At 32.5% G+C, this 17,563-nt stretch overlaps 2 protein-coding genes across 3 annotated transcripts; one reads left to right on the forward strand and one right to left on the reverse strand.

Moving 5' to 3' along the window:
* Nucleotides 1–6,462: 6,462 nt before the first annotated feature.
* Nucleotides 6,463–11,018, forward strand: spn-F (C2H2-type zinc binding domain-containing protein spindle-F). 2 transcript variants are annotated; one of them, XM_089632609.1, is made up of 2 exons: nucleotides 6,463–7,435; nucleotides 7,755–11,018. In XM_089632609.1, exons 1-2 carry the CDS (start codon nucleotides 6,634–6,636, stop codon nucleotides 8,207–8,209), a joined length of 1,257 nt encoding a protein of 418 aa, XP_089488735.1. In that variant the 5' UTR covers nucleotides 6,463–6,633; the 3' UTR covers nucleotides 8,210–11,018. The 2 variants fall into 2 exon arrangements, with proteins under 2 accessions (XP_089488735.1, XP_089488736.1); XM_089632610.1 differs by having other exon boundaries at nucleotides 7,758–11,018.
* mRpL32 (mitochondrial ribosomal protein L32) lies at nucleotides 10,964–16,368 on the reverse strand. The gene is made up of 4 exons (XM_089632611.1): nucleotides 16,236–16,368; nucleotides 15,679–15,927; nucleotides 14,390–14,514; nucleotides 10,964–11,218 (listed from the first exon to the last, which is right to left on the reverse strand). Exons 1-4 carry the CDS (start codon nucleotides 16,330–16,332, stop codon nucleotides 11,081–11,083), a joined length of 609 nt encoding a protein of 202 aa, XP_089488737.1. The 5' UTR covers nucleotides 16,333–16,368; the 3' UTR covers nucleotides 10,964–11,080.
* Nucleotides 16,369–17,563: the final 1,195 nt, after the last annotated feature.

Raw genomic sequence — 17,563 nt, forward strand, 5'->3', positions numbered from 1 at the left:
AGATTAATAAAACCATGGATAACCCATGGATTAGTGATTTCAATCAGAAATAAGGAAAAATACTATCAAAAGTCTAAAAACTTGTCGCAACTCGCAACGTTTTCTTCGATTTTATATCCTACCAGATTGTAACGAGTCCGCTTTTCACTTTTTGTACATTGTTTGTTGGCGAATTTTAAGTGGAAGTGCGTTCTTGATTACGCTTCAGTTTCTGTTCACAGGGGTGTGAAAGGTGAGTATGTTAACACAAGAATAAATAATACTATTACATATACTGGTTCTGCTGGGCTAGATAGATAACGCTAACTAAATGATTTCGGCTCGCTAACAAAAACAAATATTACTCAAGTTTAAAAAACATTAAAATTCAGAGTGTCAACCTTTATTACAGCGTCATCTAGTCCAGAACCTTTAAAAGTCGGCGTTTTACATATATTTTTTTCTTTTAACAGATTTTTCAAAATACTTCATATTCATATACTGACGAAAAATGAGTGATGGAAGGAAGCGACTGAGTAGTGCTGAGTCCAGAAAGATATCAAAATTTAAAAAAAGATGAACAAGAACATGCTTTTCAGAAAATCAGGAAAATAGAAACTTTTTTTAAAAGTGAAAAAAGCAACGATTCATTAAGTATTTCACAAGAGAACTCGGGGAGTGGGAGTAGTATTAATAAGGAAGATCAAGGTACTGGTATTCCAATTGAGCTGACGAGTATGCATCATCTCAATCAGTCAGATCAGCCATGTTTAGTAAAACCTTCTGATTCCGACATTTCTAAATACCTTCAACAAGTGGCAGGAATTTGAGGTCACGCTGTGAACAAGTGTCTCTTCTAAAACTACTGAAATACAATCAACCACAAAACTGAACAAAGATCCAGCCTTATGGGAAATAAACGATTCGACGAGAGACATTATTGCAAGAAATGGTTTCGAACAAAACAAGTCCTGTGATTTCACAAAAAGTGGGAGAATGTATTCCGATCATCGCCGTTATTTACAAAAAAATCTATTTTTCAGAAAATGAAATAAATAAATGAAAAATAATGAAGTAAAAGAAAGGCTGTGGCTTGTCTATTCGGAAAACAAAGGCTCCGTATTTTGCGGACCCTGTTTGGCATTTGGATTATAAATTGGAAAAACTGGAAACGGCATTTATGATCGTATTTTGGAATGATATTTTGGACAGATTAAATAAAGTGAGTGCTCAGATTCAGAACTCATCTGTTGATGTACTGACGGTATCTGATCTTTATGGATCTCTTCTCGAATTTACAATTGCAGAGCGAGAAAACTTTGATTTTTTCTAAAAAAGTGCAATTGAAATGAGCGCACTTAAGCATTATCAGGGCGACATTAAGAGTAAGAGAAACACTAAGAGAAAAAACTTCATAGACGAAGCATCAAATGAGGAAATTTTTCATTTTTAACAAGAATGAGTGAACTTTCAACACAAAGAGTCTCAGAAAAAGCTCAGTCTCTTGTGCAATATTACTGTAATGATTTAGAAGACGATTTAGTTCAGGAATGTGTACACTTTTTTAGTCATATTTCCTCTAATAAGACGGCAGAGAAACCTGAATCGACATCATTACTGAATCTTCTAAAGTTTTTGAGGAAACAATCTCTGTGTAATGTTTATCTAAACTTGGATATAGCTCTCCGCATCGCACTTTGCACCCCGGCCACAAATTGTTCTGGAGAAAGGAGTTTTTCCTGTTTAAAGCGTGTGAAAAATTACCAAAGGTCTTCACTGTCGCAAGAAAAACTTAACTCTTTGGCTCTTCTGAGCATTGAAGCAGACTTAATGAATACTATAAGCTATGAAGATATTATAGATGATTTTGTCAATAAAAAAACCCGAAAAAAAATGTAATTCTTGTTATTAAATTGTACTAATTCGTTTGTTTATTTTATTTTTGAATACCTACTTCCTACATTTGAATATTTATTTTGAAAATTGTGTGTCACCTAATGGCAGCCTAAAAGTGAGTGTTTTTTTTAAATTTTTTTTTTTTTTATGAAAGATATTATCGGTGGCAATTTCCAAGAAGGGGGTAGGGGGCGGCGCAAACGAAGTGGCCTATACTTGTGAAAAGTACAAATACGGCCCTGGTCAACACCATTATAATTATCAAGGTATAAAATTGTTTAATGCCCTTCCGGATAAAATTAAAACTGAAAAAAATTACAAAACTTTCAAATCACAAATCAAACAACTTTTAGATAAACCCAACGGTAATCACAAGTTTTAATTTCATTGGATACATTTTTCAAATAATTGTTTATATGAACTCATTTGTAATTTTTATTAATTCAATTTTCCTAAATTTACGTTATGAATTTAGGAAAATTGATTAATGATTAATAAAAAAAAAATATATATAAACAAAATTTAATATTAAAAAAAAAATACATATCCTCTAAAGTTATATTATCCGCTTCCTAATATGTGCTAATATGCGTTTATTGTTGTTGCATTTTAATAAGTACCCATTTCATACAAGATTGCCAGCTCGGTCTTTGAACAATTTACTACCAGTACTTTACCTACCTACTATTATTTCGTACCTAATAAGTACATTTTTATTTTTATATCTTATTTTTTCTAAGTTTAATAACTATTATATTATTTAAGTTATATTTTTTATTTTTTAGTTTGTAATTAAATTTCTTATTGTCTTAATTTATAGTGTTATCAAATTTATCATCTAGTTTTATAGCTATTTGTTAATTTTTAGCTACATCAACTAGTGAAATTTTACAACCTATAAACCATAATGACTCACAACACTCCCCAACTCAAACACGAGAAATAATTTCTCAACTAGCAGTTAAAAACCCGCTCCGCGGGTTTTTGCTGCTAGGCCCTGCGGGCGGCACTTGGTTGGGCTGCGCCCAGTTTAAGTGATATTAACAACAGTTACATTTAATAGATAGATATTAGGTCATTCACAGAGAGAGGGTGAGTATATATTGTTAAAAAACGGAACAGGAAGGAGTTAATGAATAATAACATGCTCAATTTAGGCATAATAAGAATGACAGTTGTTTGAATAAATGAAATTTTACGTATTTGTGATGGATTATTTCAAATGAAACACTATTATTGACTACATGTCTACAACTGATATTAACTGTTATGGTACCTAATATAATTTGCTCATAGGAGACTTGCAGTGCTTAAATATGTGTTACAACCGTCAATGTCTATAAGTTGAATCAATATCGTATAGTTTGTCACAACAATTAAAGATAGTTACAACAAAGTTGACTGAAATAATACATTATTACATATTGATTAATTGTACCCGTGTTTATGGATAAAAGGAGGGTAATTGTGCAATGTGATTAGCAGTCGGTTTAATTAAAAGGTGTGAATTTTACTCCAACTGGTGGTAATTCTTTTCCTAAAACTGTTACTGTATCTAATAAAGTTTAAAGTTAGATTATATATACACCTTCATCAGGAGAGTAAAAATCTATATATAAAGGTAGATTATTACAATATAGCGCCCCTGAGGTAATATCTCACAAAAGCGGCGCCATGCAAATTGTCCAATTAATAAATAAATATAATGTTTACATTTTATTATGTACGTATGCATTGATATACAATGGAAATAGATAAAATAATGTTATCCGATTAAACTTTTATTAAAAAACAAATAACTTTTTTAACTTCACTTCATTATATACAACCAATACATGTTTCATGAACGAAGTATACACCGAAGTCAAAAATTAAATATAGATTACAATTGGAAAAAAGAAGTGGAAGGAGGGGGGAGGGGTAAGAGTAGGCTGGGTTTATAAGAATTAGGAATTACAATATGAAAGACCAGTTAAGTGGGAAAATATTTAAAAGAGAGTTTATAAAAAAAAATTCTTGTTAATTACATCTACTTTTATAAACATGTTCTCTTATTTCTAAAATTTCGAAATTATTTATTTGTGATGCTTTATATCCTGTGTGAAGTATTTTAAGACCTGAAATTTTTTTTTGCATATAACCATAAAACAATATATTCATAAGACAAATAACATTTAATAACGGTTATTCTAATAAATTGATAGTTGAAATACTAAATAAAATAATTAAACATATTATCTTCAAACGGTATTTTTACCCTAGTTCTTAAGATATAAATAAACAATGGCGTATAATTCTGTTTGTGGATAACGACACTTCTAAAATTATATATATATAAACATTCCTGGTACTATTCAACCGGCGTTTTACACTAATAACAGAATGAATAAATATATTCTTAATAATATAGATTGCGAAAATCAAACAAAAAAATCAGGAGTTTATAAACTCAATTGGGCTGGATTGTAATTTATTTTACAAAGGTAGAACCAATAGAAACTTTGAAGTCAGAACTAAAAAACATCTCAGGGTTCTAAATGGAAATAGTGAATATGAGTTTGCAAATCATCTTTTGAATCACACTTTCGATAAAAATTCAGGTCTTAAAATACTTCACTCGGGATTAAAGCATCGCAAATAAATAATTTAGAAATTTTAGAAATTAGAAAACATGTCAATATAAAATCAGATGTAATTAATAAGCAAAAAAAAATTATAAATAATAATGAAAAATGCCATTGCAAAGTAGAACTAAACTTCCAGAAGAAATCTTATTATTAAATGCTTGATGTTCAAGTAATTTTGCATATTTAAATATACGCGCCAGTCATTTGATTCGTTTCTTCACCGCCAGAGGGGCGCTCTGTCGGCCACCTAGCCGCGATGCGTATCGGGAATCGGCCATATTGAATTAACGCGTGCTTTTTCGTCAAACGTCAAACGTAATCACTTAATTGTGGATAATTTTCACTGTAATGTAATTAATCCAATGGATTATGAACTTTCTAAGACATATTTTCTTCGATATTATCCAAAAATTGTATGAGCAGAAACGATATTTTTTAAGAAATATCGTATTACATGTGGCGATTCTATTTCAGTATGAAATGGTGTCTTAATCTTTAAAGTCTTATTTAAACACAATTTGAATTTGACCAATCACAGGGCCTACACCGTCCAGACGCTGGAGTAATAATATTATCAGATTGTGTTGGGCAATTTTTTGTTAAAAATTTCTAATTTTTTCGCAATCAGCCTCGAAATATCTACATTTGTAAATTATTGTAATGTGTTTATATATTCAATAAAAAAAAAAAAAAAAAAAATAGATAGTTGATTTATGGTGACTCGTGTAAAGGTGCCTGTAAACGATCAAATTTGTTTGTCAAATTTACGTGTTTGTCAAATTATTTGAACGTCTGCGGCCTTGTTTGATGTGCTTGTCAAACAAACTACGTTTTTGACGTGTTTGTCAGAAATTCTGATTGACGGAAAGTTTGAACGATATTTGACAACATGTTTGAACGTTTGCGGGGGTGTTTATCAAACAAACGTCAGTTTCGTGTTGCCATCACTATGGAGAGTGCTGCGTCATCGAATGTTATAAGTGAAAGAGACTTTTTATTACATTTTATATCCATATATCGCGATCTTTTACAGGCACCTTAACAGAGAGAGGACGGAATCTTGTCGTTTGACTGTTTTCATTCATTTATGACTGTTTTCAAAATTCAAATCATTCAAACAAAATGAGAGTGGTTTATTTATGCACGTGGATTGTTATTTGTTGTCGAAATACTACCATTTCGCGTCAAAAATGTTGCTTGTTAAAGTTCTTCGTGATAAAAATAAAAAGCCAGAATAGTGTTAGCGAGTTACAAACATGTATTTAACATAACTACGTAAGTTCAAGTATAAAGTGAATTGACCTTTTTTAAGTTATTCCGACGTTTCATGTTTAATTTACAGTTTCATTTGTTAAAACATGCTTCATACTTGACATATGTCCTCCTCCACAACGTATAAATGTTATTTATTATATCGACCAACTTATTCATTTTATTGATTAGGGTTATCCGGTAATATCTTAATGTTTGGGTGAAATTAAAGATTTTTAAACATTTGTAACCATGAGTTAAAAATAGGCAGAAAAATGTCGGAATTCATCGTCATACTGTCGGACAATCATGTTTTGGAAATTTTCTTCACTGTTTTTGTAAAATTCTTGTAATTTTGGGGTTTTTTCTTCTCAGATTAACAAGTTTCATCTTAAGAAAATAAACTGCAAAAGTTCATTTTCTTAGTCAGATGGACCTTGCCCTCGGAAAACATTTCGACATTTTTCTGCTTCAAGGGCATTTTTATTTTTAAAATAGTTTTTGGGCCAAATAATGAATTGTTCAGTGCAATTATATTGTCTATGGTTGCACCTCTTTTTAAATGGCCTTGAGTTTTTCTACCTTGTCTACCGCTCCGCTCCGTACGTCAAGTACTGCTTGTATATCTGTGGTTAAGTACTGTATAAAATTTTTGGATGCAAAAAGCCCGGAGATATCGATCTAGAGAGTTGTTTATTTCTGGTTTATGTGTGTCATACAATGATCACAAATTTTGACAGTTAATAATATTATCGTCTAGTCTTCAATAATTTATTTAGTTTTGTAATACTAATGATTTTAAAATTTCGGTTGTGCCTGACAAGACCTGAATATATATGATTTCCGCCAAACTCTGAAATTTGATAACAATTAAAACTTCATGACTTTGTCTGCAGTTATCAATATGGATACAGAATCCAGTGATAATGTGACTGCTACCGATGTAGAAGGGCAGAATGGCACAAATATTATCATTCTTACATTGAAAGAACGATGTTATCTTTTGCAGCAAAGGCTGAAGTCTGTTGAACAAGAAAACATACAACTAGCCTTGCAGTGCACTAAATCAAGTTCTAATCACATAACTCAAGATGTCAATGTATTGAACGAGAACATTGCCCAGCTTACTAAAGAAAAATCACAGCTAGCCCATCATGTATACATGGTTGCCTGTGAAAATAAGAAATTGTGGTCACGGTTGGTCACTTTATCCAAATCAAACAGTCAATATGAAAATTCTGAAAGTGCAAGTAAAAAAACTGCTCTTAAAAATGATTTATCGCCGACAAAAGACAGCAACTTCACCATTCCACATTTGATCAGATCCCAAACCTTTACAACGGCTCCTAACCCAAAACTGAAGGCTAGAATAGAAGAATGTGGTGACAATATTGAAGCCAGCCTTGAAGAAATATCTCTGAAGGTGATCAATAGCTTTTTGGCAGAGAAAAGTGAATTAGTTCAGCAGTATGAACAAATGGTAGAACTGCAGATGACCAATGATAAAGATTTTAACTATAAATCCCTGGGTTTCACCTACCTGGATGACCTCAATTGCGATTCACTTGCTGACATTAAACAAAACACGAAGAAGTTGGTGGATCTGAAGAAACAAGCCTTTCAACAACAAATTGAGTTGAGGAGCTTCATAAACAGACTAGAATCAATTAATCACAAGTCCGGTAAGACCTTGTATTTATTTTAAATTGTCTTTAAACATCAATACATAGTATTGTAAAAACATATTATAAGCAATGATATTCCTGGTGTGTCATTTTCCAGTATTGTAAAAACATATTATAAGCAATGATATTCCTGGTGTGTCATTTTCCAGTATTGTAAAAACATATTATAAGCAATGATATTCCTGGTGTGTCATTTTCCAGTATTGTAAAAACATATTATAAGCAATGATATTCCTGGTGTGTCATTTTCCTGAATACAGCGGCAATATTTTCACCTGTTTTTTAAAGATCTTTTCATTCAATAATTCAATTTCAGAAGATGGTCCTCGAACATTCAACCACAATAAGCCTGCAGAAGCTTTCAAACTGGGCAGCAAATCAGAATGCCAGGACACCTCGGAGACAGAAAACCTCGACAGCTCTACCCGGTGGGTCACCCCCGCCAACTCCACATCCTATCAAGACAACATGGAAGACGCGTCCGCATTCAGTAATAACACCAGCAAAATAAGTCACAACAATGTTCAGGCGACCATCAACAACGACAAAAACACGGACCATTCTAATTCTCTGCTTTCTGCCAAACTAAAGGAAATAAAAATCAATCAAGATCGTATATGTCCATTGTGTGGTGAACATTTCAATAGTTCCGTTGAATTTGAAACATTTTCCCTGCACGTTGAAGAGCATTTTGTTGGAGATGAAGACTATGATTCAGTTGTGGAGAACTTTGAAGTCTTAAATGCTTCCATTGGAAATAACTTCAATTAAACATTTGTGAATAAGTGCTATCGTAATAAGTAACATAATATCTTAGTGGCCTCTTTAAAAAGCATTTTATACAACTCACAATATTAAATCAAGTGATTAAATAATTGAGATAAGCAATCTCAACAGGGATTCGGAGCAAATCAATTTGTTTATTGTTCTGTTCCATGTCTTGAGTAAAAAACGAAAGTGAGGAGTACAATATTCAAAAATATGATACATTTTGTAAAACGGTAGTTATTGTGGACAGCAAGAAAACTATCACTCGTCTTCTGTCATTTAATGATTACATTTTTCTTTGCTTTTGTAAGACTAAATTTGTCTCACTTCTCTCGAGTTCCGGGTAAAACCTATTTCTTAATAAATTGTCATGTCTTTGGGCTCAGTTCTAAAGTCCTGATTATAAGAATTGATTTTTCTGCTAGTTTTATAAAGACTAAGGCGTAAACCTTTACAACCCTAACCTTCTTAACTCAATCTATCTCATCACTTGACATAATGTGTTTTGGTGAAACTTCATGGATCACATATATTTACTGACGGATCACAGATACGACATTGGAGTCCATCAGGTTAGGATTATCGCTGAAAGTGGATATTGAATATTTAATAAAGAATATGCAACATTACATTTCCTGTACCAAAATGTAATGTCAAAAATTTCATATCGCATTCAGTGGAAATATTTGTAGTACTATAACTAAAAGTAACAATTTTGTTTTTTCCAGTATCTTATTAACACACTTCGGCCGGGAAAAGTAGTTCTACCCGTTCGGTCGATTGATGCTTAATGCCTAAGGGTAGTTCTACCTTTTGCGCTGGCCTCATTTCAATGGCAGAAAAGACGGAATTATTCAATGTTTTTATATGAATATTATATACCAATCTCTCTGTAAAGGTCCCAACTATATGTACATAATTATCAAATCATAATGCAAGTCTTCTTTTTATATTTATCTTCGTGCCTTTCATTTACATCGGTATTTCAACAAAAACATATGACAATGTTGAGATTCTTAGTGCCTTATTATTGGCAATATTGGAGATATCAGTATAAACTTTGACTATTTGGTACTTTAAGCCACAGAGTTATTAGCAACTAATAATGAAAAATTCTGATTAATGCATAAAAAATAACTTTTATAAAGAATCATAATAATAATAATTTTCATTCCAGGATGTATCGATTATGTTTTTTGAAATTGAAAATGCAATATTTAGGGCTAGTTATTTTATACAATTTGAACGATTCATCAAATTTCGAAGTAAATTGTCAAAATCTGTTATTATTTTAGTAACGTTAAACTGGCCAATAATGATATAATAACTGAACTTGAGGATCCCATCCGAGAAAGAAGATTTTGTTTTAACCACTCAAGCGATTTTTTGCAAAAACGTTTTGAGCGATCGCTTGACATGTGTCAAATGTATAGAACCTAAATATATTGGATGAACGATGACATCTCGACGGATTCACTGGCTTTAAACTGCAGCAAGCAGTTTGATATTATGTTTCCATATTAATATTTTGAGGAATGACATTAATTAAATACTATAGTAAATGTGTATATATTACACCGATCGCTCGAGTGGTAAACAGCTATATCTTGGAAAATAATATGTATTTATTTATTTAATAATTTTTCACAAGGTACTCGCCACACCCCAAGTATAAAATTATTGTCTGAAATTAAAGCCTACTTTTGTAAAACAGGTGGGGTAGAAGTAATGACCCGATTTTGAGGAGGTAATAATAAAAACTAATAAACTTAGAATGTTTTTTTAATTGATATATATATCCATTTATTTCATTAAGTTATAAATACCACTTCTGCAGCAATACACTGTAGTCTATTTCTGAAGTTTTGAACTGCTTTCTGCACATTTCATGGGGCATGGCGGATGTAGACAAAAATAGACTACAGTGTATTGCTGCTAAAAGCCACTATCTTGTTAAAAAAGGGATTACATATATACAGATCATAATAAAAAAAGTTTTAAGTCTGCAAGTTTGTTAGTTTTTTTCAATACCCCCTCAAAACCGGGACATTACTTTTGCCCCACCCTGTATGACTCCATAAACTAAGGTTAATGTCTGTGTTGGGCAATTTAGTGATGTGTGTAAAAAATGTATGTATTTTATTACATTATAATTTTTTTCATTTTTGTACAAATCATCAACAAAAAACAAAACACTTTCGCATTTCCGGTGCGATAAGTGAAACGATGTATTATTTATTACCTGTTCTGCAGGTTTAAATACAGTTTCCTTGTAGTAAAATATTCTTCCACACAAAAGACAAGAATTTGTTCACATTTTTAAATATATGTAGTTGGGACCCTTACAAAGAGATTGATATAAAATTATAGGACAGCAATGCCTTTTCTTGTCATTCAAGTCTGACTGGCATAAAAGGTAGAACTACTCTTCCCGCTGGAAGTGTGTTAATAATATTATTAAATTAGAAAAAAATTTGTTAATATTCTTTTAAAAAATAAGTTATTATTTAGGTTGTTATGTATTATGGTATTAAACCCATATTTTATGCAAGTTTTGCAGTCGTAAATATTGTATGACCTAATATTCAACTCAACGAGAATTGTAGGAACTTTTGTCTAGAACTTCTTAACAACTATCAAGGGCACTTTATTAGCAAGAAAATAGAAAAACAATTCAGACATTAAATTATTTTTAATTCAAACAGCAAAGGCACTATTTCGAGTAGGATAAATGTAAGACTTGAAGAGTTATTTGTAATCAGTTATGTTTTTGAAAACCATTTATAATAAAACACCATTGAATTTATAATAATATTGAATTTTATTTAAATCTACCTATGTTAAACTATTATAAAAGGTGTAAATGGCAGGCGATTAGGCAAGGCCAGTGGGTTTGACATCGGTGGAGGTAGCGGGTTGCTGGGTGGTGCGCTGGAGGAGGTTCTTGCTGAACCAGGCCGGACGAGCTTTCGCCATTTCAACCACTCGCTTGCCCTTCCAGAATTCTTCAGGCTGGAAAACAACACTTTTTGATCTGTGTGCGGTGCAATGATTATCATTCTATCTAACTGACATAGACATACTAAGGACGGGTTGTTTCGGAGAATTTGAACAATTCATCAAATTTCAACGTTCATTTTCGGGTTCTGTGAAAGTCCTATTCAAGTTCTGTTATTATATCATTATAGGCTAGTTGCTTGACAAAACTGAAATAAAAACAGAACTTGAAAAAATCTTTCACAGAACTAGAAAATGAACGTTGAAATTTGATGAATTATTCAAATTCTCCGAAACAACCCGGGCTAAATATTTTGTTAATAACATACTAAATCAATAAAATTATGAAGTACAGAATAGCGATGAGTAATTCATGAACGAACCGTACAATTGAGCTAGCTCCTTTTGATAGGCCAGATTTTTATGACTCCCGGTAAATCGTACCATGGCTCAATTGAATGGTTACTTTTTTTTTCCAAGAGATATTTAAGAAAAGTAGCGCCATTTAAATTTTCCATTATTAATTGTTATTTCGTACTCAGAGACGTTGACGCTCATTGCTCATACGGGCCTCGTTTAATTGAGTCGACTCTTTGAGTTGTACGAAAGTGTAGAGCTGGTTCCGTGACTCTCGCTCTTAATAAAATGAGTCATGCTAGTACAGTACTTTCACAGTAATCCACGGCCCAATTGTCTGACAACTACTACTAGTAGTTCTGTGAACAGTTAATGGAACTCACATTAAAAATGTATGTTTCTAATTTTCTTTTATTTAATAAATCAAAACCAAAATTTCCTCTGAAATCATAAGATTTATAAATAGGTACTTACATACTAATGGGTAAACATAAAAGAATTCATAATCTGCTCTTTCCATACATGGGGCTATTTAATTATTTAAGTAATAATCATCGATACAGTATTGTCTCTGTATGCCTTTCTTGAAAGAATTGAATTTATAGCTCCTGTCCATTTTGTGTATGTACAGGAGCAAACAAATAATTCATCTTAATATTTTAAAACATTACTTGCAAGGAGTGTTTATTATTAAAATAATTAAATTAACGTCATCTATGAATGCGTAGATTATAACGAGTGTTACATTTAACCTTGAATCAGTTGCAGAAAATTAAAAACATGTTTATTAGTAAGGGGCTAGTCAATAAACACTACAATTCGACGATCAATAACATTTGAAACGGTAATATTTAGTTAAACATTAATCCGATGTGTGCTTAAGATAAAATTCAACCATGCGTCAGCTGATTTTAATTTCATAAGAACTTTCTTGTTTTTTGCAAAATTATGTATTAGTAAATTTACTGTCTTACGTCATAAGTATTTTCCCAGAATAGCTACTTATATGCAGAGAAATGATTTTTTTTGTTCGGTGCTATCGGCTACCACGGCACACGACAGGTTAATACGGTCACCATCTTTAACAAGAACCTAACAAACAAATTTACAGAAAGACAAAATGCAAAACATTTGAGTAGTCCATGTTAAAACAGGATTTCATTGATTTTAGGTCAAATTCAGTAGTCTGCCGCATGTCTAGGCTTAACTGCCAAGCTTTGTACACTGACGGCTTGGGTTATCTTACTCTTCACACTCAGTTCTATACCGCCATTTAGCTCACTATCATTCACAATTTTACCAGGTATTGTCACCAGGGTTATTTGTTGTTTTAGGACGTTTCGGTTAGTCTTCTGTGTATTATTGCAACTGTCCTTTGTGTTTCTGTTTGTTTCATTCTGCCACATTTTTTGTTCGAATGAGTTTACAAAATGGAGTCTTCCCACAAACAAAAACATAACACGTCAACTTTAAAAAAAAGAATAAAAACTTTATGAAAGGCGATAGAAATGTTTGTTTTTAAGCAATATCTGTTATTTTTAGCATATTTTGTATCTATGCACTATAATCCCGCTGTTTTCTTGTGGCACCCGCAGAAAAGAAAATTTAGTTGTGGAGACAGTTGCATTGCAACTGCTGTGGGAATAAAAATCCATTATGGTATATGGAGGTGCGCACATGAGATACTTTTTATTTTGGAGACTTTTAATTTTGGAATAGTTTTCAAACTGTTGCCGCGACGAAAGTCTTTCACCTGCGGGCGCCCTTACCTGGTTTTTGGGGTGACGGATTAGTGAGAGAGTACTGTATTATTGTTGACGGCCGGCATAGTCCAGTGGTAACGCATTGGACTGCCATTCCGAAGGTCGCGGGTTCGAACCCGGCGTGCGCAAATAAATTTTATTTGATTAATTTGTGTTATTTCACAATTAATTAATTAAAATAATATATAGTATATTTGCGGCACGTTCCAGAGTGGAAGATACTACCAGTATCGCCCTGGTGTAAGACCACCATTCAGAATTGAAACGTTGCTCCAAATGGCTTTAGCCGTGTTTAGTGACTAGATCTGAATAGCCAGGTACTTCCCCACCTTCCTCTTTCCCTTCCCCACTTACCTTCAGCCTCACAACATCCCCCAATTGGGGATGCCATAGTCTCACTGGCTCCAGACGGGAGCAGTTGGGACTCTTGTGAGGTATTCACTATAAAAATAAAAAAAAACCGTTTTATTATTTTATTTTACGTCTGTATATTCGATGCGCTGCGGTCCTGCTGTTGAAATTACACTGTAAACTCCTCTCATTATCCTACATGCATCATTTATAGGGATGTGAGAGTTTACAAAAGAACTATCTTTATTAATATTATCTCTAGACAAACACATATTATATTATTTTATATACCATTTGCTAATTACTATCTTAATCTTTGGATCTACACTACAAAATGGATCGTACATAATTTAAATGAACCATGAACTCGAAATTCTAATCGAGCATGAGACAATCAAACGATTCTGCAGATCCCAAAGACTGTGATGGGCTGGACATATAGAAAGAATGTCAGATAACACTCAAAATTATTGTGACCAAGTTGGTGCTCTGGTGGAAGATACCCAGAGGAAGAGGTGGATAGAAGAGTAGGACAGGAAGGACTGAGGACTGAAGGCAAATCACGAGAGATCGCAGGCGGTAGAGAGCATCTAAGAAGATATACCTCGTACGCTGCATCTCAAGACATAAAATTCAGCTATACATGCCCTCTTTTGGTTGAACCTGCCGATAATTTGTTGTTATTTAAATCGATAATTTTGCTGTATAGTAATACCTTGTCCAGTTTTTCTCCTTCGTAAAGTACAACGACATCCTCTTCTACAGCTTTTAAGCCCAATTCGTTCTGAATGGCATCCTGCATTTCCTTCGTTTCCAATCTTATCTTCTCGTAACAATGAGCTGAAAACCAATGAGTTGCAAATGTTTATTACAATACAAGTAAGAATGAGAACAGCAAATATATGACTTTCAATTAGAGATGGTTGATGTCTGATATAGGTTGTCACTACGGTTCTAGTTACCAGAAATCTATATGGAACGGGTTCTTTATGCAGTTACTTTTAACCACTCGAGCAAAGTTACAAGGACAAAAACTTCAAATCTACTGAACATCTTAAAATTAAATATATTTTTGGCCAGAAAACCCATAATTTCCATGCTACAAAGTTATAATGCCCTTCCATAAGAAATTAAAAACACCACGGAGATTGAAAAGTTTAAAAAAGTCATCAAAATATGGCTAACTAAACATGAAGATGAGGAAATCATTAAAATTATGAAGTAACATCCACACAACTTAACCTACAGTCTGTCTCGGAACAGAAATACCTAGTGAGAATGAGGAACGTGAACAAACTACTTTAGTTTGTATTTTTTACATTGTAATATTATCCTTTTTAGAATAATTTTCTTAACGCTTCGAAAAATGTAAGAAAATCAAAATCAGCATCATTTGGGCTAACAAAACTTTAGGTTCCACTAGTATTTTTCTGTTTTATGCTCCAGCCTTCAACAGGTTAGTAAAAAAAAAACTCACTTTACATACTATTTAAATATCATCATTTCTCTCCCAATTTTTTTGCATGTTTTGACTAATATTAATAATAACTTAGCTATAATGTGTGTTATTTAAATTATGTTTTAACTAATTGGTAAAATGTAACTTAACTATGGGCATTATTTTATGTAAGAATACTACAGAATTGATTTTATTAACAAAAAAATTCAATATTGTTATTGATTTTAGAGTAAAAGTTTGATCAAAGATCACTAAATTGCATAATACAAATTTGACGCTATTATGCCTAAACTGTAACCTTATGATTGTAACTTTTGAGTCTACGCATTAGACTGAGTCAAAAGGCGTGTTTGAACCTCAGTCATTATTAGTAGTGAATCGTTGTCAATAAACAAGAGTCAACAAACAAAAGTTTAACTTTGAGATTTATCGGAGACTACTGACTGCCTTTTCAGACTAATCCTCCTTCTCAAAGCGGGAACAAACATTTACTAAACTGGAATATACGACTCTTCAGTCTACACTGCACAAGAAATAATACTAACCGCAGATAACCCCCACTTCATGATGATGCCCGCAGCCCGGGCAGGCGCGGAGGTTTTCCTTGGGCACCAGGGGCTTCCACACATACTTGGGGTCACCGTACTTCCTCTTCCACCTCCTCTCAACTGTTCGACGAAACTTGGGAACGGCATACAAAATTCCATCACCGATAATGTCTTTGAGTGAAAAGGGTTTCCCTGCTCCCTCGTTGTGGCTTGTCACTCCGTGTGATGCAGCAATCCAAAGGGCTTCTGGAATATAATAAATAATTAAAATAAAACAAATTTGTTCTGTTAACGTAGTGATTCCAAAAGTACGAGGGCAGCTCCTCAGGGGAACGCTATAAGACTTGAAAAGAATAAGATTAAGAAGTAAAACACATTCTGCTAGTTTTTATGACTACCCAATATTTGTTAAAGCCAAGTGTTTCTTTGGATTTGGTTTAAATGGAATAGGGATATCAACCATAATTTTTAGGTTATAAAGTTTGTAATATTGTTAATTTTTCGTAATAAAAGATACCGTTTCAAACAAAATACAACTTGTATAGCTAATTTACCCGGTGGTGGAAAGTGACGTCCGAAAAATGTGAACATAAAAGTTCTTTCAGCATTTTGAATTGCGAAAGATAACCTATTCAAGATTGAAGCGGCCATTTCCCGTATTTTATTTTGAAGTTTTCTTTTGAGTGTTGCCGTAACATGAAAAACATTTTTAATATTCTAGTATACGTTGGCCCAACGTGTACATGTACACTTGGTCGTTGCACGGATTGGCCAGCCCACCAACAGTCATAAAAACGAGAAAAATGATAACAGCTTTGACTAACAATTTTCAGAAAGATTTTTATATTTCAAGAGTTCATTTTTCAGTGTTCCTTAAATTAAAAGAACTCTAGAAATAACTTTGTAAAGTTTTTAAAAAGGCTGAACTTAATATTTTCTTTTAAATTTTGAGTGGAAATCAACTTGTCAACCTTCTGAATAAAATTCGTAGACTATTTTTTTCAATACGCACTAAATATGTCAAAGTATATTGGTATTTACTATGAAAATAACATGTATTGTAAAATTAAGTAACCCCTCTTCTTTCTGTAAACTATCAAAACTCTTTAGGATCTCCATCTTACAGGTAGTTTTTAAAAATATTACAGTAATATTTTTTTATCACAAGTTAAAGCGAGTATCTAGTAGGGCCACCCCACTTTGTATATTTGTGTTAAAATTTATAAAATACTGGCCAATTAAAAAAAAATCTTGATTTAAGACGCGACTTTGATATTTTTTTGTGAGTTAAGGATGAATATTTAAAAAAATAATCTTGTTCAGCTTCGTAAAAATAACGCTTTTAAGAATTAAATTTTAAAAATATCTACGACAAATTTGTGTTCCATCGATAAGCGGTCGTTTGTCATTTAAATAAAGACCATTGAAATGCTTTTTTAATAATCAATATTTTTAAAATTTTACGTTTCAGTTTATTTGCATAGTATAACGTAATGTATAATTTATAATCTGAAACCCACATAAATAAAGTACTACATATCCGTACAAGATACTTGCTACACCTTTTGATTTAAAAAATATTCAGTTTGGTCAAGTATTTTGGCGTCAAATCCAAAGTTCCTCTAAAGCATTAAAATTAAAAAAAAACTTTATTATGCAGTGTGACGTACTTATTACGATATTTAAAAAAAAGTAACTTTATCGAGTATATACGCTTGCCTGATTAATTTTGTATGCTTCGATTGCAATAAAATAAATAAGTTGTATTTTACGTTTTCGTAATCAAAAAAAGGAAAGAATAAACTAACCCCGAAAACTTGTTATCAATCCCTTATTGTGAATGAAATTATTGGCCATGGCAACATTCTGAAACTGACGTAAT

Source organism: Hesperophylax consimilis, chromosome 6, assembly GCF_061612785.1.
Source record: "Hesperophylax consimilis isolate HC1 chromosome 6, BYU_Hcon_1.0, whole genome shotgun sequence".
Classification (NCBI taxonomy): domain Eukaryota; kingdom Metazoa; phylum Arthropoda; class Insecta; order Trichoptera; family Limnephilidae; genus Hesperophylax; species Hesperophylax consimilis.